The sequence below is a fragment of the Chiloscyllium plagiosum genome, unplaced genomic scaffold (genome assembly GCF_037043375.1).
Source record: "Chiloscyllium plagiosum isolate Xiang-an unplaced genomic scaffold, Cpla_swu_hap1 HiC_scaffold_19, whole genome shotgun sequence".
Lineage (NCBI taxonomy): Eukaryota > Metazoa > Chordata > Chondrichthyes > Orectolobiformes > Hemiscylliidae > Chiloscyllium > Chiloscyllium plagiosum.
Window position 1 is genome coordinate 43,074,083 of NW_028270157.1, and position 27,505 is coordinate 43,101,587.

Below are 27,505 nucleotides of genomic sequence, written 5' to 3' on the forward strand. Positions count from 1 at the left end.
AACTTGAAATGATCACCTGTCAATTCATTTTTTAAATGTCAATGAATAATGACTTACTTTATCTTTTGATCTGTATATCTTTTACATTGTTAATCTTGCTGAGATCATCGGGGGACTATTTTGGAAGAGATACAATATCAAACACTACAAGAGAGTTTGACTATCACAAACACGATGGGTCCAGATTTTTCAATAGTCAGATAATCATTTCTAAAGGTGAATGGGAGCTGTTCATGAAGGCTTTGAGGAATCCCCAGTGTAGCACACTGCAAAGAAATTGTCCACAAAATTGAAGCGAATTCTGAAACAGTTTGGACCCTTCAAACTTTCTCCTTTTAAATCAGAGAATCAAAGGTTACACTCCAATTAAGTAAATAGTTTCTCAGGGAAATACTCAGTCTAACTACTGGGAAGCTATTACACTGACACCCAACTTTCCTCACACACCCTCAACTACACCTTTCCCAAGATTCCCCCAGATCCTCACCCTAGCTTGACATCCCACGGCTCCAACCTCACACTCCCATACCCCATCACATGACCCCACCCTCCCCCACTCAACCCCTCCTTCCCCTACTAAGGGATAGTTCTTTCAGCATCCAAAAGCTGGCCCCTGCTGTCAAACCCACCCTTCTTCACCTGCATACAACTCAACGTCCCAACTCTCCTGGTACCCAATACTTGCCTGAGATCTTCACTCCACCACCCTCCGCCAACCTGGCACCATATGTCCTATACATCTGGTACCCTAACCTCCCCCATTTTGCAGGAACCGTTGAAGTGGCTGTCTGTAGTGCTGGCATTATTTCAGAATATGATGACTGACTGCTTTGAAACAGGAAGATGGTTTGCCTGCTCCTGATTTAATAACATACCGGATCTGACTGAATAAGAGTACAGCTCCACACTTCTAAAGGAATGTCAATTGGAATCTCCTTAGAAATGAGGAGCTTTTTCATTTAAAGAAAAAGGAACAGAGCGACAATTTTCACGTGATTGTCACTTCCCAGAAAACCTGGCGCAATGGAAATGGTGTCTGCTGAAGCATTTGAACAGTATTTATATTTCTGTTGATAATTGAACATGATCCCTTCACAACATTCTGGCTGGTTCAATTTTCTCCAAAAGACCTCCTGCTTCCAAACAATTTCAATAGTATGTATTGTTGCAGCTAAAATGGTCATATAAGAACATATTACAAACTTTTGCAATCATTTTTCAGAAATAATGAATAATAAGAGGGAACCCAATGGTACTACTCACTTTGTTCTGCAAGAGTAGAAATATATTGAAAAAGTTAAACTACAAAATTATTCCAAATTAAATATTGAATTCAAAGCAACAAATGGATGCCAGTGGAATGTAGCCTTAAAACAGTATTGAGGAAGTTCTTTATACAAGAACTGATCAATGCTTTGAACAGACTGGGACATATAGTTGGGGGCAGGGAGATTCACATGTTTTCCGAACAGATTCACCTGGGTAAGTTAATTGGTCATCCTCATCTGCATTCATTTTGTGCTCACAGAATGTTTATCTAATGCATATTTTATTAATCTCTAATGGATTTGAATTACCTATCTAGGAATTTGTGTGGCATTTTCAGACAGTTCCTGTAATTCAGGGCTCCTCTGTATCTGATTCAAACACTAGCCAAATCATCTCTGCAGATGATGTCACTGAATTCAACAAGTACTTTTATCTTTTGAGTGGCCAACATCAATACTGAAATAATTGCACACTTTTCTTTTTAAGACAGCACTGAAGTGCACAAAAAAGTGAGAAAAGATTCCATTCAAATAATTCTTGGCAAATTTCATTTTTGTTCCAGTGACCACAGAAATAATGTGCAAACCTTCATGTACTAACTCATCAAATTAGTGTTGAAATGGCAAAATTTCCTACCCCAGTGTTCTGTGGATCAATTATTGAGTTTATTTAGAATTTAGATCAATAGATATTTAGACGCCAAGGAATGAAGGGAAACTGGAATAAGTCGAAAATAATGTTGTAGTTGAAGATCAGCCATCTACTGACAGAATGGAGAAGTGGATCGAGGAGTCATTTGATCGGTTTAATGTTCTAAGAGGGACAATAGCCCTAGCCTTACTAATGGTATGTCTGAAATGAACTGGATCAAGGTATACAAAAGAAAAAAAGTATTGATACGATCCACAACAAGGCAAGTCCATATTGCAAATATTTTTACCATTCATCTGTACAGGTAATCACAGACTTACATATGCCCTGCTTTCCCCAAACAAACTCTTTCTCTGTAAAGATTGTGAACCATTAGGCTAACAAAATGCTAAATATTTGACTCAGCATAAAATTCAGCAGGATACAGCAGCTTTAAAAAATGTTTATTAATATTTTTCCTTGCTTTCTCAAACATAATTTCTTACTCATCAGATCCAGTTTGAAAATTTGAGGCACTCATTACACTTGGCACTATTTCCAAACTGGACAATGAAGGGGAGTGCTGCACTATTGTTTTGAATTCAGGATAAGAATGCTTCCATGAGGAGAAACATAGCAGTAATGAGGAGGAGAGAAAGAAGGCGATTGAGAGAGAGAATCTTAAAATGGGGTTTATGAATACTGGAGTAGTGGGAAAGAAATTAGGACCAGAAATAGATTACTGTGTTTCTAAAAACTGCACGTTAATCAAATAACTGTATGTTTCAGCAACGAAAATCACAATATAGTTGAGATCATTGACAAAGAAAGGTCAGTCAAGAGGGAAAGGAGACTATTAATCAATAATAAAAAAGCAAGATAGAGTCTGGAGAACATTGGGAAAGACACAAATAAACCAGCAGAGAGTTGGCACAAATTATCAAGGAGAAAGTAGACTGAGTAAGAAAGGAAAACATCCAAAGACAGAGAATTTAGCTAATAGGTCGATATTAGGTACAGTTGAGTGACCCAAATGATAGAAAGGAGATGATCAAATTGAGCTAAGATAAACAAAAATCAGAAAAATACTGACTTGAAGATTATGAATATAAAAGGGTTAAAGAATGTTGAGCAATAAAAATATGGAAACAAGGAAACTAATTGTGTTAAGACAGTAAGAGGCATGCACGATATAGGGGCAAAGTAAATGGTTGACAGATTTGTGAAAATTATAATTAAGGAGGATAAGAAATATAATGTGACAGATGGTAAGATTGAGGACGAGAATAATAATGTATTTAAGCAAATTATAAAAGAATGATGAGGTAGAAGGCATTTGAATATCATTGACAGGATGATAAAATAAAGTTAACCTGTGATTGGACAGCACTGCAAATGAATTAAAGAATGGTAATGAGAGGGCAAAAAAAGTGAAAATCTTAGTGCAGGTGTAGCAAAACTTGAGGTTAATTATAGACAAGGGGTTTCTTTTAATTCTTTCATAGGATGTGTGCATTACCATCTAGGTCAGCATTCCATCACTAATTACCGTGAAGGTGGTAGTGGTGTGCCACCTTCTTGAGTTGCTGCAGTCCATGGGCTGTGGGGACATCCACAATACTATTAGGAAGGCAATTATAGGATTTGACCCAGCGACAATAAAGGAATGGAGATATAGCTCCAAGTTGGGATGGTGTGCGATTGAGAGTGAAAATTGTAAATGGTGATGTTCCCGTATATCAGTTGCCCTTATTCTTATCCTAAATGGTAAAGGTCACAAGTTTGGAAGGTGCTGTTGAAGAAGCCTTAGTGTATTAGTGCAATGCATCCTGTAGATCGTACAAACTGCTGTGACTGTGTGTTCGTGGTGATGAAAAGTGAATATTTCAGATGGTGAATGTGGTGCTAATCAAGCAGGATGCTTGTGCCTGGTTGGCTTCAACCTTCTTAAATGTTGCTGGAGCTACACTCATTTAGGTAAGGGTCATGTACTTCATCACATGCCCGACTTGTGCCTTGTTGATAATGGATGGGCTTTGGCAGTTAGAAGGTGAGTTATTTAGCACAGACATTCAAGCTTCTGAGCTGCTCCTGTGTACTTGGATAATCATATTCAATTTCTGGTCAATGGAAGCCCCCAGAAGGTTGATGGTGGGGAACTTGGCAACTGGTAACGCCATTGAACATCAAGGGAGTGGGTATTTGACATATCCCCAGATGATAAGAAGGAGGATTTTGCAGAATTGCAGTGATTGTTTTCTGTGCCTAGGTGATCCATTTGGTTTCATTCCCCATTGACTTTTCTGCAGTGATTCAATACAATTCAGTAGCATGCCAGGCCATTTAAGAGCCTGGAGTTACATGTAGGCCCAACCTAGTAAGGTTGGCAGATTTCCTTCCCTAAAGGATAATAGTGAACCAGATGGGAGCTTTAAAAACAGATTAGATTTTAAATCCAGATTTGTTACTTAATCTTAGATTTCACCAGCTGTCATTTGAACCCATATCCCCGGAACATTAGCCTAGGCCTCTAGATTGGTAGACCAGTGAGATTAACACTACACCGATACTTTCCTATAGAAAAAAAAAGGCTGATGGAATGATTTAGAAATATAAAATGAAGAAGACACAGCAAGACAATTAAGCTAATTCCCAACCTACTCCCCAACCTCATGTATTAATATCCATTCTTATAACTCAAGTGCAATCTGACATTTTCTGTCTCTCAGCCTACTCCTTTGTTCTCAACACACTATCTTCAGCATATACCACTATTTCCTAGCTACTATTATTTCTGAAAAGTGTCACCAGACCCGAAACTTTAACTCTGCTTTCTTTCCACAGTGAGTTTCTCCTACAATTTATTTTTTACAGTCTGATTGGTTCTGTTGCTTTTCTCTTGACTAGTTTGCATCGGTGATTATTTCAAACACTGTTCACTCATAAATAAACATCACCAGTATTCATTTTACTTTTAATTTCATTTTAATCACTGGGAAAATTACATATTCTGTTCACTGGTAAAATTACATATTCTGTTTTCTAGCTTAGTTTAAAGTAGAAAAAGGAACAAAATGCTTGAGAAGAATAAAGTAACTTATGAAAGGGATTGGGTACTGCTGTCAAACATATAACAAGCTATCAAAGATTATAAACATAAAGAAAGAAAATGCTCAGAAATGGGATGGTTCACTAAGGCACACATTTTAGATGGTACACAAAATGATTTGTGATTGAGAGAGGAGACCTTTGATGAAACTTCTCAAAGAGTGAAGCAAGTTCAAGAAGAGATTAATAACTTTGAAAAGGGAACAAACAAGTTATGAGGAAGAAACAACACTAAGGTGAAAAAATGAAACTGAGGGAAAATATTGATCATAGGCAGCAAGACTAAGCTGAGAGAGAAAAACACATGTAGAGCTCACAGACTCTTGAGTATGGGAGAAATAATTTGGGGTGAAAATAAAGGACAAATCACAGAAAAGGTAGAAGATAGAGTGTGGTGGTGGAGGGTTGTTTTTCAGATTGGAGGCCTGTGACCAGTGGAGTGCCACAAGGAGTGGTGCTGAGTCCACTACTTTTCATCATTTATATAAATTATTTGGATGTGAGCATAAGAGGTATAGTTAGTAAGTTTGCTGATGACACCAAAATTGGAGATGCAGTGGACAGCAAAGAGGGTTACCTCAGATTAGAACAGGATCTTGACCAGATGGGCCAGTGGGCTGAGAAATGGCAGATGGCATTCAATTTAAATAAATGCGAGGTGCTACATTTTGGGAAAGCAAATCTTAGCACGAATTATACACTGAATGGTAAGGACTTAGGGAGTGTTGCTGAACAAAGAGATCTTGGAGTCCAGGTTCATAGTTTCTTGAAAGTGGAGTAGCAGGTAGATAGGATAGTGAAGAAGGTGTTTGGTATGCTTTCCTTTGTTGGTCAGAGTATTGAGTACAGGAGTTGGGAGGTCATGCTATGCAGAACATTGGTTAGGCAACTGTTGGAATATTGCATGCAATTCCGGTCTCCTTCCTATCGGAAAGATGTTGTGAAACTTAAAAGGGTTCAGAAAAGATTTACAAGGATGTTGCCAGGGTTGGAGGATTTGAGCTATAGGGAGAGGCTGAACAGGCTGGGGCTGTTTTCCCTGGAACATTGGAGGCTGAGGGGTGACCTTATAGAGGTTTACAAAATAATGAGGGGCATGGATAGTCTTTTCTCCAAGGTGGGAGAGTCCAGAAGTAGAGAGCATAGGTTTGGGGTGAGAGTGGAAAGATATAACAGAGACCTAAGGGGCAACTTTTTCACTCAGAGGGTGGTATGTGTATGGAACGAGTTGCCGGAGTAAGTGGTGGAGGCTGGTACAATTGCAACATTTAAAAGACATCTGGACGGGTATATGAATAGGAAGGGTTTGGAGGGATATGGGCCAGGTGCTGGCACATTGGGATGGGATATCTGGTCGGCATTGACAAGTTGAACCGAAGAGTCTGTTCCGTGCTGTACATCTCTATGACGCTATGACTCAATGAGATCAGCAAGGACCAAATCAAAATGAGTGATATTCAGAGTATAATGGCAACAGGCAACAAAATTGAGGGAGATAAACATGTCCAAGAGACAAGGAGAAGGCAGAAGTATAGGTAAGGCCACTAGACATTAGAAGGGAAATTAAACTAACATTCCAGACCTTTTGGGCTTTTTATTTGAGAAAAGCAGTGAAACTGAGAATACAGTATTATTATTGGGGAGAAGGAAAGATGGGTGAGATGCAAACCATTCAGGAGAAAGCAAGCCATGTACTTACAGGGATAGAGAGTATTAAGAAACAAAACTATGTTGTAGAAAAGATGTCCATTTCAAAGAATAGTAATGAAACACAAAGAAAGCATTGAGGAAGTAGATAATATACACTTGGATAGAGCAGGAAAGTGCTCTCTAAGAGATCAGCAAACTCGGAGGGAACAAAATTATTGAAAAGGACAAACTGGGAGAGAATGCAATTTCAAGAAAATTAAACTTGGTTAAATAAAATGCACAGGGAAAACTGAATCGATCTGGAACAGTTACAAGCTGAGGTAAAGAATCTGAGAAGGAGTATTACAAGGAAATAATAAAAAGAATGACTTTGTGTGGAGATAAACTAGGAAAGAATTGTTTTAAAGTTTATTCATAGGATGCGAGCATCATTGGCAAGGACACCATTTACTGGTCATCTCTATTTGGCCTTGCCTTCTTGAATTGCTGCAGTCTAGATAGTGCAGACCCAACCACAATGCTGTTTCTGACATTGTGAAAGAATACAAATTGAAGGAAGGCATAAAAGGATAAGGAAAAATATAAAAACCATTGAGAAAATGTGTTGGGAGGAGATAAACTTAGAGAGGAGGGAGATAAAGAGAAAGCTGTGAAGGAGATAGGCCACCTTGGGGGATGATGACAATGTGTTGGGAAGAAAAATAAATTGAAGCACAGCTTGGAGACTGAAAGGTTCATTTATCAATATTTTGAGATGACAGAAAGAGAATGAGAAATTGTCTCAGAAGAAAACCACGGTCAGAAAGAACTGCAACATAATGGAGGTACTGAACTAAAAAAAAATAGGGAAAAAGACAAGAAGTTGAGAAAAGGAAACACCAATCTCCAAAAGAATTTGAACTTCAGTGTTTTTTTTCAGTCAGACCATCTCTCCTGATTGTTTATCAGCTCTCATTGTTCAAAAATATTAGTAGAAAATAAATGAACAAAGGATGCCAACATCACTGCAAATTATTTGTTAGATGCTGATACTCCTTGCTTTTATGATCTCAGATTGTCAAACTGTACAAACCATATCCAGGTATGTGTCAATGGAGTTAAAGGGCAATGCCAGGTCAGGGTAGTTTATATTAAACTTTAGGTAACTATGAAGCAAAAAACACAGGCCTGTTCCAAAGTAGGAGCTTCTTACCTCCACAGTGTTGTTTGTGGTCTTGTTTTCTCCAGACTCTTTTTTGCCTTTAAAACAAAGAATACATTTTTTGACATGAGTTGGGCTGTAGCTGTCTGTAGTGCTGAATTCTGGCTGAGCTGTAGTATTTCAGTCTTTGTCAATCTGTACCCCTAAATACAAAAGATGTTGCCTTATGATTCTTCAATAGTTTTGAGGGGAAAAATCTGTAAACTCGCTTGAAGCTTTCATTCACGCTGTCCTTGCATTTCATTATTCAATTTCAGTGACATCATGAATAAGAATATTTGTTCACAGCCTGTATTCTACCTCATTATACTACTGGAACATTGCTTCATAATATCACAGCACAGCAGTCCTACACAAAATGTCTTGTCTCAGGTTACTTCTAAGTTTCAATTGGAAAGACTAAAGAATGATAACAAAGACTGAGTGATTGAGTAGTGTACATATAACACTGAAGCCCCCATCATTTGATTGAACGAACATGGCCATTTCAGAAACATAGCCGTGCCTGCAAACCATTAGCAGTTCTTCTACGGCAAGCTGTGCATTTTAAACATGGAAACCCAGTCAACAGTATTGGAACCTAAAAGATGTACAGTTTCAAAGTTACAGGCACTCATTTAACATTCTAGGTATGGCATCTATTTTTAAAATGTTCGATTGGAAAAAACAAAAGAGAATTCCAGTGCTGAGTTGAGTGGCAAAATCATAAGCTGATATGTCCAGTTTCAATTCAGGGGTCTGTGGACAGATTGGCAAAGTTGAGAGCAACCCCATTATTCTGCCACATGTCTGAATGATTAAATATATACTGGAAGTGACCTGAATACCTAATATATCAGCCAATGAATACGGAAAAAGAGCAGAACTAAGAATAGATGCCAATGGGTACAGTTTATAGCTAATGCTAGAACAAAAAATAACTATACATAATAATATTGACCTAACTGCCTATTATCCCTTTAGTGTCCTGTTTTTGGAATTTAAGTTGTACAACATCTAAATGATGAAGCAAGTCACGAAGTAAAGTGTCTAAGCAATTGTCATATTATAAATAAGAGAAACAAAGTGCAATAATTCAGTGCTAAGAAATACATTTGTACTGTAGCCATTTTTTGTAATATAAGGAAATTCAGCAGCTAAGTTGTGCACAGCAATGAGATAAATGGTGAGATAATCTGACAAAGTACTGGATAAATGATAAATATTGTTAAGAACTCTGAGAGAATTCTCTATTAATTTACAAATCTTGTAAGGTCAGATGAGGGCCATATTTTTATTGGCATGTGGGGTCCTGATGGTGGACCTGAAAATTGCAGACAACTCTACTTCAGCCATTGTTAGACAGTTGGCAAGATTTTCTAGTTACTGTTGGGGCTGCTGTTTCTTTAAAGGATGGCCATTTGTCCTCAGGAGTTGTATCTGGAGAGTTTTCAGCTCTGTAATCTCAGCAAAACCATTTGGAGGAGTGGAAACCACTAGGGTGTTACCTAAAAGAGAGTGCTCCATGGAAGTGGGCAGTGCTCTCAGTTAAGCAAGTGATATCTGAATTGCCATGCCAGGCCAGCCAGCCAGCCAGACACTGCTAAGAGACAGAGGAGGTTCTGCAGGGCTGCTATTGTAACTGGGAGGCTCCTTCACAAGCTGACTGAATAAGAGGGGTCACCCCAAAAGTCAAACCTACAATGAGGGGACCAGGATTACCATGTGGTTTCCTCACTTTGTGGAGGGCCCATTTGCTGCTGGTAAAATATCAGCAGTGGCAGGAAGAGGCCCTTAATTACTCACTTACATGGCTGATTTGGCCTCTGCTGGTTGATCTTCATGGTGTTGTGTTAAATGGCATGGCTTTTTTAAATCATTCACGGGATATGAGCATAACTGGCTAGGCCAGCAATTATTGTCCATCCCTAATTATCCAGAGGGAAGTTAAGAAGTAACCACATTGCTGTGGGTCTGGATTTGCATGTGGTCCAGACCAGGTGATGATGACAGTTTCTTTCCCTAAAGGACATTAGTGAACCAGGCATTTTTTTCTGACTTTCGACAATAAATTAATCTACTCTTAATTCTAAATATTTATTGAATTCAAATTCCATCATCGGCTGTGGCAGGATGTGAACCCAGAGCCTTACCTGCCTCTCTTGGATTAACAGTCCAGCATGAATACAACTAGGCTATTACTTTCCCCATTTACTTCATGAAGGTGAGAAGTACGGCAGGTCCAACTTACCACAACCACCCCCCACCCCCCACCCCCACCACACGTCTATTTTATATGCTCTCCCTCTGTGTCACCAAATCTGTCCCTAGGGTCAAACAGGTCATCATTACATCACATCCCTCGGTGTGGCACTGACATTTCTGCCTGGATTACATGCTCATATACCTGGAATGGAGTTTCTAATATGGCCTTCTGACTCAGACAGAAGTTAATAATGGGACAACAGTGCAAAGCTGGTAATTTTATCTTGACTATTTCATCTTCTTAAACCATGATTAACTCATATGAAATTATAATGACTAGCATTGCAATTACAGTCTCTACATTCATTCTTATGCCTTTGAGGGTCAAAGATGTAAATGGGATGACTGTTCATGACATTATTAGAATTTCTTTACTTTCAAAAATCATGGTCTCATTATTTAACTATGAATAGAATATATATGTATAGAAGTATTTATATTCATATCTTTTTATTGTTCAAAGGACAGGCAATATGAATAGACGCCATATGGAATCAATAGAAAGTGCTCTCAAGCAAACTGTGACAGGATCACAGCATAATGTCTGCAGAGACTTTATGGAATTAAAGTTTCTAACCTCAAATGCAATATAGAAGAAATTGCCATTTAACTTGAGATATTAAAAATACCTCACAATATATATTGCCCTGTAACAAGGATGTTTAGAGGGCACAAAGTTTTACCCTTTTCCCTACCAAACTAGTACAGCTCCTGGTGGCCTCCAACATTTCAATACTGGATAGCACCAGGGAAGAGTTAGGTATTCATTCTCTCTCTAGTAGAGATCTATCGCTTAGAAACTAAAGAATGGAAAATTAAACTACAACATGTCGAACAAAACCATAACAAATCAACATAGTTTTGAAATGTGCACATTCAGCTCAGGACTCTTCAAAGTACCATAATCGGAAATGTGTGGAAAGTTAAAGAAAAAGATAAAATGTAGGAAAACATAGATATGTGTTTTCATTGTGAGTAAAGAGAAGAACTGAAGATTGGAGGTAAGATGAGAACAATTAATTAACAAGATGGAAATTTTTTTTAGAAATATCTGAAAAGTGAATTCTTCCTAGTCATTAACGGAGTAGAACAAAGCAGTAGTAAGATGGAAGATGCTTTTGTTTTTAATTCATTCATGGGATATTGCCATTTTGGTGGCCAGCATTTATTGCCCATTTGTAATTGCCCAAAGGACAGTTAAAAGTTAACTACATTCCTGTGGGTCTGCAACCACACAGAGGTCAGACCAGGTAAGGATGGCAGATTCCCTTCCCTAAAAAACATCAGTGAACCCGAGGGGTTTTTATGACAATGAACAGTGGCCACATGGTTGCGAATAGACTAGCCTTTTGTTTCCTCCTCCCCCACTTCCAGATTTTTGTTGAATTCAAATTGCACCATTGCCATATTGGGATTTGAACCCATCGTCCCAAAACATTACCCTGTGCTTCGGGATTACGAGTCTAGGAATATTACGACTTCACCTCCACCTCTTCCCCAGCTCCTCCGTTGTCCTTGGTAATCACATGTATACTCAAGCAAAATACAGGGAGAAGGCAGAATAAAAAAAAAACAGTATTATGGAATCTTTGCTTTCTTTACTATGCTGAGGACAATGAACTTGGACCTTGTTTATTTTGGGATATCTACCTAGAAGATATAATCAGGCTATTTAACTATTCAGGATTCAAATTGTTGTTCTGAAGTGGCTCCCATATGCATGCTCCATAATGAGAAAAACATCTAGGAAACAGTATAATTTCATGAGTGTAAAAATTCAATTCACTAACGTGTCTTAATAGTTTGGCTTAATGAACTCTGATCATTCTGTTCCTCCTGACTGAATACTCAAAAGTGCCTCATGCCAAACAAGCTAATTATGCCAATTAACTGTTCATGCGTGCATTGCTTTAGGTCTCCCATCTTCTATTCCTGCTTGTAAGAAGCATTTTACTTGAGTGCCATGTGGGTTCCTGTTACTAATTGTCAATAAGACCAAAGATGAGGATAACTATATTGATATATCACCAAGTACATCCTCCCCTTCTCTGTATGTATCAACAGTAAGAATGTTGCTATTTGAGTGAAGGAAATGTACTTGACTTTAGCTACTGAACAATTATACAGTCATAGAGATGTACAGCATGGAAACAGATCCTTCAGTCCAACTCGTCCATGCCAACCAGATATCCCAACCCAATCTAGTCCCACCTGCCAGCACCCAGCCCATATCCCTCCAAACCCTTCTTATTCATATACCCATCCAAATACCTCTTAAATTTTGCAATTGTACCAGCCTCCACCACTTCCTCTGGCAGTTCATTCCATACCCGTACCACCCTCTGTGTGAAAAAGTTAGGTCTCTTTTATATCTTTCCCCTCTCACCCTATACCTATGTCCTCTAGGTCTGGACTCCGCGACCCCAGGGAAAAGTTCATACGTTTTCTGTTGCTAAGAAAGAATATCACCATAATTGTTTCTTTTCAAAATCATATACAGAGAACTAAAGTGAACTTCAGAATCTTGGAAACATCTTCCTGAAACATTTCTCTGGCAATACTATACAATCAGAATATTGAGAAAGAGCTGGTAGCTTCCAATAAGCACAAAACATAATGCAGAGCAAAAATTAATGCCAGAGTTATAGTGTGAGAGGTAGAGAATTATTGGTGAACTGAATAAGCAACTGTCAGATTCTGCAGGATTCAAATAGAACTACAAGGTTGTAATCCAGTTGGTAATGTTGGATATTGCTCAAGTGGTTTGTGTATATCATGAAAACTTCACAATTTAGTTCTTATTTGAATTTGTTTTTTTTATGTATGATTGATTATTTTGCATGTTACAGGCTATATCAAAGTACTGTCACAAGGTTGAATTAATGAAACATATGCAAAAAGCAGTCTATTAATTCTCTAGCAGGCATTTATCAATTTTCTTTTACAATGGAAAAAATAAAAGGAGGAGCTTGCATTTATGTAAGGAGAGACTAGTGACAGACTTCAAAGAGAGACAGGCTTTGAAATAATCAGAAACATGACAGAGGAAATTTAATTCAGAGAAAGATGATATAATGCATGTTTGCAGGAAGCATGAGGAGAGGCAATGCAAAATAAAGGAGACAATTTTAATCAAGCACAGAAATAGAGAGTGCAAGAGGCATGAGCACAAAATATTGAAGATGGTGAAAGTGGTTAAATTGGCAAAAGAAATCCTTGCTGAAAATGTGTTGCTGGAAAAACGCAGCAGGTCAGGCAGCATCCAAGGAACAGGAGAATCGACGTTTCGGGCATAAGCCCTTCTCAGGGCTTATGCCCGAAACGTCGATTCTCCTGTTCCTTGGATGCTGCCTGACCTGCTGCGCTTTTCCAGCAACACATTTTCAGCTCTGATCTCCAACATCTGCAGCCCTCACTTTTTCTCTAAAAGAAATCCTTGGCTTGGCATAATGTGGAAGCAAGGAAAGTATTACGAGCAGTTGTAAAACTCTGCTTCTGGTTCAGCCTCACCTGCAGTATTTTGTATAGCTCTGAGCATTACACTTCAGGAAAGATGTGTAGGATTTAGAAAGATTGCAGAAAATATTAATGATAATGGAACCAAGAATCGATTGGAGAAGTTTGAATTGCTCTTCTTAAGAGAGGGTTGAAAAGAGATTTGTTAGAGATGTTCAAAATCATAAAAAGTTGAGACAGAACAGATAGAGAGAAATTGTTCACATTGGAAGAAAAGTTGAGAACCAGAGGACACTTATTTAAGATGATTAGCCAAAAATCTAAATGTAGAAAATGTATTTTACATAGCGAGTGCTCAGGATCTGGAATCCACTGCCTAAGAGATGGTGGGAGCAGATTCAAACATGGTTTTCAATGTCGTCATGAAACCAAAACTGAATTCTTTTCCTCCCAAGAATAAAATAATAAAAGTGAAAATACATAAGTTGATGTTTCTGTTTTGCATTTGACCATTTAATTTCAGGCATATCATTAGCACAGATTTCAAACCATGTCACAAGTTACAACTTGTATCATTGCACCAGTTACCACTCTGTGCCCTCTGCCATGTTTGTCAAAATAAACTAAAGAATCTAAAGTTATAACCTGTGCTCTAAGAACAGAACTTCACCCACCAGGAATACCATTGCAATTTCAGCATGTATTTTCCCAAAATTTCTCTCCATTAAAAACAAAACATGAGAAAATGTCATGAGAGTTTGAGTTATTACCATGAATCACCGTACTTTCACATCTCTTCTTTCTAGCATCTAAAAGGAAAATAGGTCATTGTTAAGAATTTCCACTTTGACTTTGAGTAGGGTGAGGAAGCATGGAATATGGATAGAGATGGATGCAGCGCAGACAGCTCCATGATTGAGGTGGAATATTAATTCAGACACAGCAAAACAACTTATGATTTGACTTCTGGATGTGTATAGAAATGGAACATTAAAATTGAGGACTATGTCCCATGCCATGGTAATAGTAAAATGACCATGTTCATCTTAATTACTGTCCAGTGAATGTAGAAAATTACAATCTGTTTTTTCTGATGAAAAGTAAGGATAGCATCTGGCTTGGGTTCTGACATCCACCATAATCAAATAAGGTCTTCATGCTTAGTTACTGGGCTTGCACACAGGAATGACCTGAAGACAAATCTGGTTATTGCATTTCCAAAAACATGTGATCGCACTAGAGAGGGTATAGAACTTACGAGGCGGCTGTATGATTAGAGAATTTTAGCTGTGAAGATTGGCTAAGGTTGTTTTACTTGGTACAAAGGATACTAAAGACAAGTTTGACTGAGGTGTAATATAATGTGGGGCCTAGACAGAATGAATAAGAAGGATCGATATTCCTGTATCAGGGAGGTTAAGACAAAATAGGAAAGGAAATGTAAAAACTGGAAAGAAGATGGAAATAGATGTGTCCAGCAAGACATTTTACCTTTACTGAGGTGCCGGATTTACAAATGCATGACTTAGGAAAGCTCGTGCTTACGAATGTGATCCCATACAGGGGTATAATTTTAAAGATCCAACATTAGAATGCTTCCTGTACTTATGAACAGCTCTTTCATATTGTCCTGCATTGCATTCTGACTTGCATAAAAAGTGACTTGCGACTCCAGCACGGAACATGTTCACAACACAGGCACAGCCTGCATTTGGATATGGAAGTGGAAAATTCTAAAGAAAGCCTGCTTCCAAATACTTACATACGTAGAATTTTGATAGCAACAAAACAGGTCATTCAGTCTGGCTGCTGTTTATGTTGCATATAAGCTTCCACCTAACTTATTTCATCTATTCAATATATTATTTTATTCCTTTATTTCCCTCATGTACTTATTTAGCTTCCCATTTAATCCATCTGTGTTATTTACCCCAACCACGTCTTATGATTCATAATGGTTAGTTTTTTCATTACCCAAGGCAGTTAATACAGTAATGAATTAGAAAAGCACAAAACACTAGTTATAGCCACAGTTAAAAATACTGGATACAGATCTGGTTACTGCATTACCATAAATATGGGATTACACTAGAGAGGCTACAGAACTTATGAAGATGCTGTATGATTAGAAAATTGCAGTTATGAAAATAGGCCGAAATTGTTTTGTTTGGAACAAAGGAGGCTAAAGGTAGATTTAACTGAGGTGTAACATTGAGGGGCCTAGACAGAGTGAATAAGAAGGATCTATATTCCAGTATCAAAGGGGTCAATAATTGATGGGGTGGGGGGGAACTGATTTAATGCAATTGATTAAAGCATGCTTTTCACCAGGGCGTGGTGGTTTTGTGGAGCAGCAGTCTCACACTCTGGGGCCAGAAGCCCTGGATTCGTAAAAATTTTCAAAATAGGAGCTGAAATAGGCCATTCGGCCCAAAAGGCCTGCTCTGCCATTCATTATAATCACAACTGATCATCCACTTCAGTTATCTGTTCCTGCTTTTCCACTATATCCTGTGGCCCTTTAGCCTCAAGTGCTATATTCAAATCCTTCTTAAAATCATTGAACACTGCTTTTTAAGGTAGCGAATCCCACTGACTCATTACTCTCTAGATATATTTAAGATACCTGGTTGGCACGGATGAGTTGGACCAAAGGGTCTGTTTCCGTGCTGGATGTCGATATGACACTATGACTCTGGATGAAGAAATTTCTCCTCATCTTAGTCCTAAATGGTTTATCCCATTTCTGTAGACTGTGACCCTTGGTTCTAAACTCTACCACCATTGGGAATATTATTCTTGCATCTAGCCTGTCTAATCCTATCAGAACTTTATAGATTTCTATGAGCCCCCATTCCTCATTTTTCTGAACTCTAGCAAATATAATCCTAACCAATTCAACCTCTCCTCATACATCAGTCCAGCCATTCCAGAAATCAGTCTGGTAAATCTTCTCTGCACTCTCTCTATAGCCAGAACATCTTTCCATAGATAAGGAAACCAAAGCCGCACACAATATTCCAGGCGTGGTCTCACCAAAGCCTTGTACAATTGCAGCAAGACAGCCCTATCCCTGTCCTCGAATTCCATCACTATGAAGGCCAAAGTACCATTGCTTTCTTTAGTTCTTGCTTCATCAGCATGCTTACTTTATTGGTGTATGAGGATTGGTAGATCTTGTTGCAGTTAATAGTTATTCAGATAATAATCTGCCTTCCTATTTTTGCTACCAAAGTAGATAACCCACATTTATCTACATTATACTGTTTTTGTCATACATTTGCCCATTCACTCAGCTTCCAAATCACACTGATGCATCTCTGCATCCTCCACATAGTTCACTTCCCCATGCCCCTCCACCAGCCCACCCTGCTTTGTATCATCTGTAAATTTGGAGATACTACACTTATTCCCTTCATCAAAATCATCAATATACAATTGTAAATAGCTGGGTTCCAAGCACTAATCCTTCCAGTACCCCAAAAGTCACTGCCTGTCATTTGGAAAACATCCCATTTATTGCTACTCTTTGTTCTCTTACCAGTTAACCAGTTTTTTAATCCATGTCATTACTCAACACCAATCCCACGTGTTTTAATTTTACCCTAATCTCTTTTCTGGGACTTTGTCAAGAGCCCCTGAAATTCCAAATACAACAGTGTCTCCCCCTCATCATTTCTACTAGTTACATTCGTGAAGAATTACATTTGATTTGTCAAGCATGATTTCCTTTCCACAAATCCAAGTTGGCTCTGTTTGTGCCACTGTTTTCAACATATTTACACTCAAGCATTGTTGCCCACCACCGATATCAGGCCGACTAGTCTCTCGTTCCTATTTTCTCTTTGTGTCTCTTCTTGAATAGAAGGGTTACAGTAGCTACTCTTCAATCAATAGGAAGTGTTCCAGAGTCTATTTCTAAGGCCACTTCATTAAATACTCTGAATGTAGATTATCAGGCTCTGGGGATGTATCGGACTGCCTTTTCATCAATTTCCCCAACACCATTTTCCTACTAATATTAATTTCCTTTAGTTCCTCACTTTCACCACACCCTGTGTACCCCAACATTTCTCACATATTGTTTGTGTCCTCCTTTATGAAGACAGAACCAAAGTATGTATTTAGTTGATCATCTATTTCTTTGTCCCATTATAAATTCCACTGTTTCTGACTATAAGGAACCTGCATTTGTCTTCACCAATCTTTTTCTTTTCACATGCCAATAGAAACTTTTATAATCAGATTTTTTTGTTCCTTGCAAAGTTACTCTTGCATTCTATTTTCCCTTCCTTAATCAATTCCTTTGTTGAATTTTAAATTGCTCCCAATCCTCAGGTCCGTATTGCTGGCCAATTTCTGTGTTTATTCCTATGTCTAATTTCCTATGATTTTGCCACCTTTTACATTTGATTTTTGCACAAGGCAGGAGGGAGCAATTGCTGCAGTTCACCCATGCACTCTTTGAATGTTAGCCATTCCCTTTCCACCATCATTCCTTTCAGCAACTTTCTCCAAGCTATCATAGCCAACTACCATCATAGTTTAATTGGTTTAGATTCAGACCCTTGTCTCAGAATCAGCTACACCACTCTATATCTTGATGAGGATTTGCATAATATTACGGTGACTGACACCCAAATCTCACTCCAGAATTTAATGGCCAAGAATGATGCATTTCTAATAAAGTTAAGCAAACTGAGTATCAAATTATTAGTCGTTACAAGAGAAGTGGATGTACCTACTAGAGAAGGTGCAAAACTTGACCTACTCTTGGGAAATAAGGCAGGGCAGGTGACTGAGGTGTCAGTGGGGGAGCACTTTGGTGCTAGCGACCATAATTCTATTAGTTTTAAAATAGTGATGGAAAAGGATAGACCAGATCTAAAAGTTGAAGGTCTAAATTGGAGAAAGGCCAATTTTGATGGTATTAGGCGAAAACGTTCGAAAGCTGATTGGAGGCAGATGTTCGCAGGTAAAGGGACGGCTGGAAAATGGGAAGCCGTCAGAAATGAGATAACAAGAATCCAGAGAAAGTATATTCCTGTCAGGGTGAAAGGGAAGGCTGGTAGGTATAGGGAATGCTGGATGACTAAAGAAATTGAGGGTTTGGTTAAGAAAAAGAAGGAAACATATGTCAGGTATAGACAGGAAAGATCAAGTGAATCTTTAGAAGAGTATCAAGGAAGTAGGAGTATACTTAAGGGGAAAATCAGGAGGGCAAAAAGGGGACATGAGATAGCTTTGGCAAATAGAATTAAGGAGAATCCAAAAGGTATTTACAAATATATTAGGGACAAAAGGGTAACTAGGGAGAGAATAGGGCCCCTCAAAGATCAGCAAGGCGGCCTTTGTGTGGAGCCACAGAAAATGGGGGAGATACTAAATGAATATTTTGCATCAGTATTTACTGTGGAAAAGGATATGGAAGATATAGACTGTAGGGAAATAGATGGTGACATCTTGCAAAATGTCCGGATTACAGAGGAGGAAGTGCTGGATGCCTTGAAACGGTTAAAGGTGGATACATCCCCAGGACCTGATCAGGTGTACCCAAGAACTCTGTGGGAAGCTAGAGAAGTGATTGCTGGGCCTCTTGCTGAGATATTTGTATCATCGATAGTCACAGGTGAGGTGCCGGAGGACTGGAGGTTGGCAAACATGGTGCCACTGTTTAAGAAGGGCGGTAAAGTCCAGCCAGGGAATTATAGACCAATGAGCCTGACCTCAGTGGTGGGCAAGTTGTTGGAGGGAATCCTGAGGGACAGGATGTACATGTATTTGGAAAGGCAAGGACTGATTATGGATAGTCAATATGGCTTTGTGCGTGGGAAATCATGTCTCACAAACTTGATTGAGTTTTTTGAAGAAGTAACAAAGAGGATTAATGAGGGCCAGGCAGTAGATGTGATCTATATGGACTTCAATAAGGCGTTCGACAAGGTTCCCCATGGGAGACTGATTAGCAAGGTTAGATCTCATGGAACAAAGGGAGAACTAGCCATTTGGATACAGAGCTGGCTCAAAGGTAGCAGACAGAGGGTGATGGTGCAGGGTTGTTTTTCAGACTGGAGGCCTGTGACCAGTGGAGTGCCACAAGGATCAGTGTTGGGCCCTCTACGTTTTGTCATTTGCATAAATGATTTGGATGTGAGCATAAGAGGTACAGTTAGTAAGTTTGCAGATGACACCAAAATTTGAAATGTAGTGGACAGCGAAGAGGGTTACCTCAGATTACAACAGGATCTGGACCAGATGGGCCAATGGGCTGAGAAGTGGCAGATGGAATTTAATTCAGATAAATGCGAGGTGCTGCATTTTGGGAAAGCAAATCTTAGCAGGACTTATACACTTAATGGTAAGGTCCTAGGGAATGTTGCTGAACAAAGAGACCTTGGAGTGCAGGTTCATAGCTCCTTGAAAGTGGAGTCACAGGTAGATAGGATAGTTAAGAAAGTATTTGGTATACTTTCCTTTATTGGTCAAAGTATTGAGTACAGGAGTTGGGAGGTCATGTTGCAGCTGTACAGGACATTGGTTAGGCCACTGTTGGAATATTGCATGCAATTCTGGTCTCCTTCCTATCGGAAAGATGTTGAGAAACTTGAAAGAATTCAGAAAAGATTTACAAGGATGTTGCCAGGGTTGGAGGATTTGAGCTATAGGGAGAGGCTGAACAGGCTGGTGCTGTTTTCCCTGGCGCATCGGAGGCTGAGGGGTGACCTTATAGAGGTTTACAAAATTATGAGGGGCATGGATAGGATAAATAGACAAAGTCTTTTCCCTGGGATCAGGGAATCCATAACTAGAGGGCATAGGTTTAGGGTGAGAGGGGAAAGATATAAAAGAGACCTAAGGAGCAACTGTTTCACACAGAAGGTGGTACGTATATGGAATGAGCTGCTGGACGATGTGGTGGAGGCTGGTACAATTGCAACATTTAAGAGGCATTTGGATGTGTATATGAATAGGAAGGGTTTAGAGGGAAATGGGCCGGGTGCTGGCAGGTGTGGCTAGATTGGGTTGGGATATCTGGTCGGCATGGACAGGTTGGACCAAAAGGCCTGTTTCCATGCTGTACATCTCCATGACTCTACGACTTAAGTGCAGAATCCTGATCAGCCACGTAATGGAAAGGAACCTGGACTCTGCACCATCGCCAGTCATAAGTTGAGAGTATAACATGAATGTTGCCATAGCAACTTGGACTCCTTGAGGGGTCAGTTTAAGTATTAGGAAGACCAAAGCAATTGTCTTCCCAATAGTTCATGGGAGGAAATTGCTCTTCAGTCATTCTCTTCAGTATCTGCTGCAAACTATGTTCCTTAGCCAGCAACTCCAACATCAACTCTCTACCTGGAAATTAGGGTGAAACAGATTGTTCACAACATTGACATCATTTCTGACTCAGTAATGAGCTTAAATAAATTCAATCCTGTCATTCAGACCATTGGGTTATGGGCACCTCCTTGGTTGTCTCTCCTTTCAAGACTAGGAAACTTCTCTAGATGCTGTCTCCCCAACTGGTCTTACCATCATGGGTCCTCATTCACCAGCACCCCTCCCAACCCACAGACCTCCCAGTCCCTTTATTAGATATTAGGTTTATCAGGTGATATGGGTTACAGCATTCAGTCTTGTGGGACTGTTTGTAGCACCAGTGGTGCCCGTGTCTCCCAGTTGTGTTACTGGGACTAAAGACCTACCGAGGCAGAATTTCCACTCATGTGAGGGTCAGATGTTCCATCTCCAAGTCAATTAAAACTCCTGAGCTGAATAACTGAAGGGCAACTGATACCCAGAATGCATATGACAATACACATGGAGAGACACATTTCCCACCCGACTGTTTGGTTGGCAGAACATGAAACCCAATCACATGTTAAATTCTAAGTGATCAAACAAGAGTTTTCTATATTTGCAACATGACCTGTATTCCTTTATATTCTGGACCTTAAGATGCAAAAGCCAACATTCCATTAGTGTTTCTTGATTGTTCCCGGCAATTGTTATTGGCAGTTTAATGATGTAGGATGTGTAGACCTGCCTGGTTTCCTACATTCTACCCTCCATTAATCTGAGCTCATTCATATTCTTCTACACCACCCATCACCCCTGAGATAACAGGCCCCCCAAGTAATGTCGCAATTTTAACATATCCATCCTGTTTTCAAAACACTCCATGCCAATTTTGGTAGGAATAATAGTAAAAAGGACTATTATTTGAGGGTGTTTCCACTGGCAGGTGAAACTTGGACAAGAGGGCATAGCCTCAAGATTAGGGGGAGCAGATTTAGGACTGAATTGAGAAGAAACTCCTTCGCCTAGAGGGTTGTGAATCTGTAAAATTCTCTGCCCAATGAAGTAGTTGAGGCTTCCTGACTAATGTTTTTAAAGCTAAGACTGATAATTTTTTGAACAGTAAAGGAATTAAGAGTTATGGTGAGCAGGTGGGTAAGTGGAGCTGAGGCCATGAAAAGATCAGCCAAGATTTTATTGAATGGTGGAGCAAGCTCGAAGGGTCAGACAGCCTACTCCTTCTCCTAGTTCTTAAGTTCTTATGCCTCACTTCCTATTGCTGCGGCCTCACAATCCTCTGAGATATCTAACTCAGACTTCTAGAACATCTTTGATCTTATTTCCTTCATTGGTAGCTATATCTTCCACTGGAACTGGTGTGGCACTAAAGTTATGAGATTCACAAAGCCCTATGCTCGAGAATTCTCTCTTTAAATATTTCTGTCTTTCTGTCTTCCTTTCCTCCTTAGGGCAGTCCTTAAAACCTCTGACCTAATATCACCTTAATTTGCTTGGTCAAATGTTTTTTTACAACTTTTCTGTGGAGCAGTGTGTAATACCTTATTATGTTAAAGGCATTACATAATGCAACTTGTTGGTTTGTGAAGGGATTTATTTTGCATTCCTTACTGAGTTATTAGTGATGTCTAATATTACTGACTCCTCTCTACTGTCTACTGAAATTGATCAATACTATAATGATTAAATGTGGCAGATTTATAACAGATTGATTAATATTTCACTATTATTTCACAGCACGTAAACCAGTGGCTTACTGAGCCAAGAACGTGGAGGCTTATATCAATAATCTTGACTGAGCTATGACTTTCCAAAGGTGTGGAAAGAGGCCATCTGGTCCATTGACTATGCATCAACCCTCCAAAGAGCATCCTACCCTATCCCTGTAACCCTACATTTACTATGGCTAACCCACCTTGTCTAAACATACCTGGTCACTGCAGGGTAAGCACGGCCAATCCACCTATTTGGACTGTGAGAGGAAACCAGAGCACCTGACAGAAAACCATGCACACACAACTGAGAATGTGCAAACTCCACACAGAGAGTCACCCAAGGCTAGAATCGAATCTGGTTCCCTGATGCTGTAAGGCAGCACTACTGACCACTGAGCCACAATACTATCCTTTTCATTTCTTATTGATTTACTCATTCTAAGGATCTGTGCATAACTGGCTAAACCAGCATTTATTACCTATGTCTAACTTCCCTCAAGAAGGTGACAATGAGCTGTCTTCCTGAATGGCTGTAGTTTACGTGGCATACGTATATCCAAATGCCTATTAAGATGGGAGTTCCAGGAATATAACTCAAATATGAATTAACAGTAGCATTATATGTTCGAGTCAGGCTTGTGTGCATCTTGAAGGAAACTTCCATGCAGCTGCTGCCTTTACCTTTCTAGGTGGTACAGGTAATGATTTTGGGAGATTCTGTCTAAAGAGTGTTGGTGGTTTACTACAATGCATTTTGAGAATGGTACACATTGAAGGAATTTAAGGTGGTGAAGAGAATGATGATCAAGCAGGCTTCTTTGTCAACCTTCTTGAGCATTCTTGGAATTGTGCTCATGCAGACAAGCATTCCATTATACTCAGGATGTGTCATGTAGGTGGGTTTGGGGAATGTTTCAGAGAGACTTTCACCACAAAATTCCCAGCTTGTGACTTCTTCTTGTAGCTTTGGTAATTATTTGTTTATCCATTTAAGTTTCTGGTCATTAATAATATCTATGATATTGAGGATTGAGAATTCAGTGATGGCAATGCCATTGAATGACTCAGTAAGATTATTTTGAATGTCCCTTGATGGAGATGGTCATGCTTGGTTCTTGGACAGAACAAATTTTAATTGCCATTTAGCAGCTCAAGCCTGGATACTGCTCAAGTTTTGCTGTGACCAGGCAATGGCTGCTTCAATTTCTGAGGATTTACAAAATGACTTGGAGACTGTGTAATCATTACTGAACATTCCCCATTTCCAACCTCGGGAGAAAGATCATTTATGAAGCAGCTGGGAATGGTTGGGCCAAAGACACCATCTTGAATAACACCTTGAGTGAAGTTCTGCAGCTGAAATGATTGGCCTCCAATAATCACATCCATCTTCACTGGTTTATTAAAGCGAGCTTATACCAATAGTCTGAGACAACTGTGAATTGAGTTTTTTTTATAATCTAGGACCACATTATAATTTTAAAGTTCTTGACTAATGGAAATGAATGACCACAATCCTCACAACTGTAGCTTTCCCAGAATCAATGAGCTCAAAATATATGCAGAATTTGACAGTTTTATAAAATTATCTAAATCAAAAGGGGTGATCCATAAGTAGAGATTAAATTATCAAAACTAAATTTGGAATAGAAAGGGGCTGAATCAAATTAGAGTTAAGATACCAAATAAGTTAACTATGCAGCCTTGGGAAATACATTAAATGTGGACGACAGACAAGAGATTTTCAGATATGCTGAGATCATACGCCCAACTCTTAAATGGCAAAGGTTCAGCACAGATGATTCTGTGGTAAACACTCATCTCTCAAATGCTATTGCCTTTACTGAGGGAACTAAGTTAAATGCTAGTTTAATAATTGATGGCTATCCTAGATAAAATATATTACTATAACAATAATTGAAATTTAAAACTGGATTCTATAAATGAGCATGTATTTCCTCTCTTTTGCCTGGCACCTATTTGTGATTGACAATTCCCACCTGATATGCAATTGCATGTTTTGATTTTTAATATATTTAGATATATTTCAGAATTTATATTTTGTCACATAACTTTCTATAATGCTAACTTGAGAAACCAACTTTGTATTCTCTGGTCAGAGAGTTCATTACTGAGGAGCAGCCCAGACCCTAAAGATATTCAGGATATTATATTCTGGTTTAAACTTGTTAAAAATGTTCTCTGGAGGATGCCAAAATACTTGGCTGGTTCCTTTCATTTTGGGAAAGATTCATTTTAGATGCATTTAGAGTGCTAACAATCTATCTTTCTCAAGTTAAGGTTGGAAAGAATTGAGGTACTCCTGATCTGGTATGGTCTTAAAAGGGAGCTAGGAATTATAACTCACCACATAATGCTCTCAGTTAATCTCATCTCTTCAATGGAACTCAAACGTTATTCCAGGAGAGGATCTGGGTGAAACCTTATACCATATTTTGTACAAAAATAAACTGATGGAGTGGTCTTTGTTTGGAGAGTTGTCCTTTTTTTTGTGGACTGAACATGAATGGACAATATTCCACATTGTTGGGTGGATGTTAATGTTGTAACAGTACTGAGACAGCTTGGCTAGCCGCTCTGATATTTATGGAACACAGATGTTCAGCACCACAACCATTATATTGTACAAGTCTTTAGCCTTTGCAGTCTACAGTGCTTTCAGCCATTTCTTGATGTCATGTGGAGTGGATTGGATTGGCGGATGACTGGTATCTATGATATTGGGGGATTCAGAAAGAGGCCAAGATAGATCATCCACTCAGCATCTCTTTCTGAAGGTGGTTCCAATGCTTCAGTCTTGTCTTTTGCACTGTAATGTACTGGCCTCTGCCATAACTGGGAACAAGGATGTCATGGAGCCATCTCTTCTGATTAGTTATCCATTTGTAACTGGATGTGGCAGGACAGCAGAAATTTGATCTGAAATTGGAAAAAGAGTAAAGCACAATTTACACCTGACATGATCAGCATTTATTTCAATGCACTTGACAAGCTTTAATTGGGAGTTCACCCATTTGCAGCTAGGAAATAACATTGGCTGGAGGATTTCAAAGGAAGGGTATGGTTTACAGTGAAAGTTATTCTTTCAATGAATGTCTAAGAACACAGAATTTGCAGGATTGCAGAGGGCCACAGATTTATGGATGAGGCAAAAAAAAACTGTAAAAAACTAAGGTTTACCAAAATAGTAACTGTCCTTTCATTCTAATCTCTGCAAATTCTAAAGGAAAGTTATCCAACGTTAATGGAGGAGATTTCCAGGACAAGCAACATCAGGAGAAAATTAATGATCAGGGTGAGTCTAAATGAACCATAAAGACGACAAGATATCGGAGTAGAATTAGGCTATTTGGCCCATTGCGTCCCTTGTGCGCTGTGGTAGTGTCCCTACTTCAGAGGCTGGAGGCTCAGGTTCAAGTCTCACCTGCTCGAGCAGTGTGCCATAGCATCTCTGAGCAGACCGATTCGGAAAATATCTTTGAGCCAACAATGGAGAGGGGATCTTGTGGTATGATGATCATGTCCCTACCTCAGAGCCAGGAGGCCACGTCACCAAGTCACACCTGACCCAGAAGTCCAGAATATCTCTGAACAAAACGACTGGAAAATATGCGAGCCAACAATGACATCTGCCAGTGTTGGCAACTTGCAATGTCTATCCACTCACACTCTGTTCGAGTACATTAATAGCTCATTGTTCACATTAATGAGATTACACAATATGGCCATCCACTGCCAGCTATAACATAAGCTTCCTATGGTGGCTGAGGTATCCACCTAAAGAATGTTAAACAGCCTGATCCCATCCAAATAGCTTGTGTCAGCTAAGGTAGGAGCACTGGCATATCATCACACTTTCATTGTAATATTGAAAGGTGTCTTATTTTATTTCTGTGTTAATATTCCTTTAGCTGCACTGTAGTCCCTGTTGTTTATGTGTACTAGCTATATTTCAAAACTGTCTAAAAGTCATTTTTTGGTACACCATGCTCTCTAATATGTTTTGATTTTGTGACTGGCTTCCACTCAATTTCCTCAGTAATTAAATTGTTCAGAGTGCTTTAAGAGAAAAAAAAACAGTCAGTCATTTCAGTTAAAGTTGCTGTCAGTGTGAAAATGAACTCACAACTTGAATAGTTTATCAATTCTGTAATCTAAAAGGACCTGCCAGCCAGGTGATAAATCTTTCTGAACCCCCACAGATTGCAGTGACACAATGGGCATTAGTGGAGTATCCACTGCAATCCACTAGTGAGATAGATCAGCTATTTCTTTTGCATTATTTGATATATTCTAGTCAATCCTTCAATCACCACCGCTAAAACTAATTAACTGCTTATTTATCTCTTTATTATACACAGGAGCTCACCACATACAAATAAGCAACTACATTTGTGCATAAATGACGGTGGCCCGTTGATTCTTGCAAGCTAGTGAGTGTTCTGAATGAGTTTAACAATGTAAGTTCTTTCTTTTCCTCCTTCTACATTTCCTACTCTCTGGAAGAGCTGGTCAACATTGAGCTACAGTTTCATGAATTACTTCAAGGAGCTGTTTCTCATGTCTGTGACCAAGTCACTGAACCTGAATCAGCATTCATGCAGAGGAACTTTTGAGCATGTGCACAGATAACAATCATGTTTTCCCTCCAATCCAAGAATATTAATCTCCACCACAGCTCCAACTGAGATCTGCTACCTTAGCCAAAACCAGGACTTGCACCAGGGACCTTCCCAGTGTGACACTGCAGTTCTACACCAGTTGGTGCATTTAGTCACTAAATAGCTTGAAGTACAGAATTTATAAAAAATCTTGTACATGTTTCAACAATGCCTCTTAGTTAATTTAAACAAGCACTAGTTCAAATATCAGACAGTCCATTATCAATTAGCAG

General features: G+C 39.1%; 1 protein-coding gene across 6 annotated transcripts in view; it reads right to left on the bottom strand.

The window, feature by feature from the left end:
* The window catches only part of LOC122559430 (IQ motif and SEC7 domain-containing protein 3-like), a 279,735-nt gene that overhangs the window by 114,062 nt on the left and 138,168 nt on the right, over positions 1-27,505 (bottom strand). For 2 of the 6 annotated variants that reach the window (XM_087997258.1, XM_087997257.1), the window contains exon 11: positions 7,850-7,896. The exons of 3 other annotated variants lie outside the window; for them this stretch is intronic. In XM_087997258.1, coding sequence (XP_087853384.1) covers positions 7,850-7,896 — 47 coding nt within the window. Of the gene's footprint in view, positions 1-7,849; positions 7,897-24,003; positions 25,531-27,505 lie in introns of those variants that run through there. One more of the 6 variants, XM_087997261.1, reaches the window with a different exon arrangement.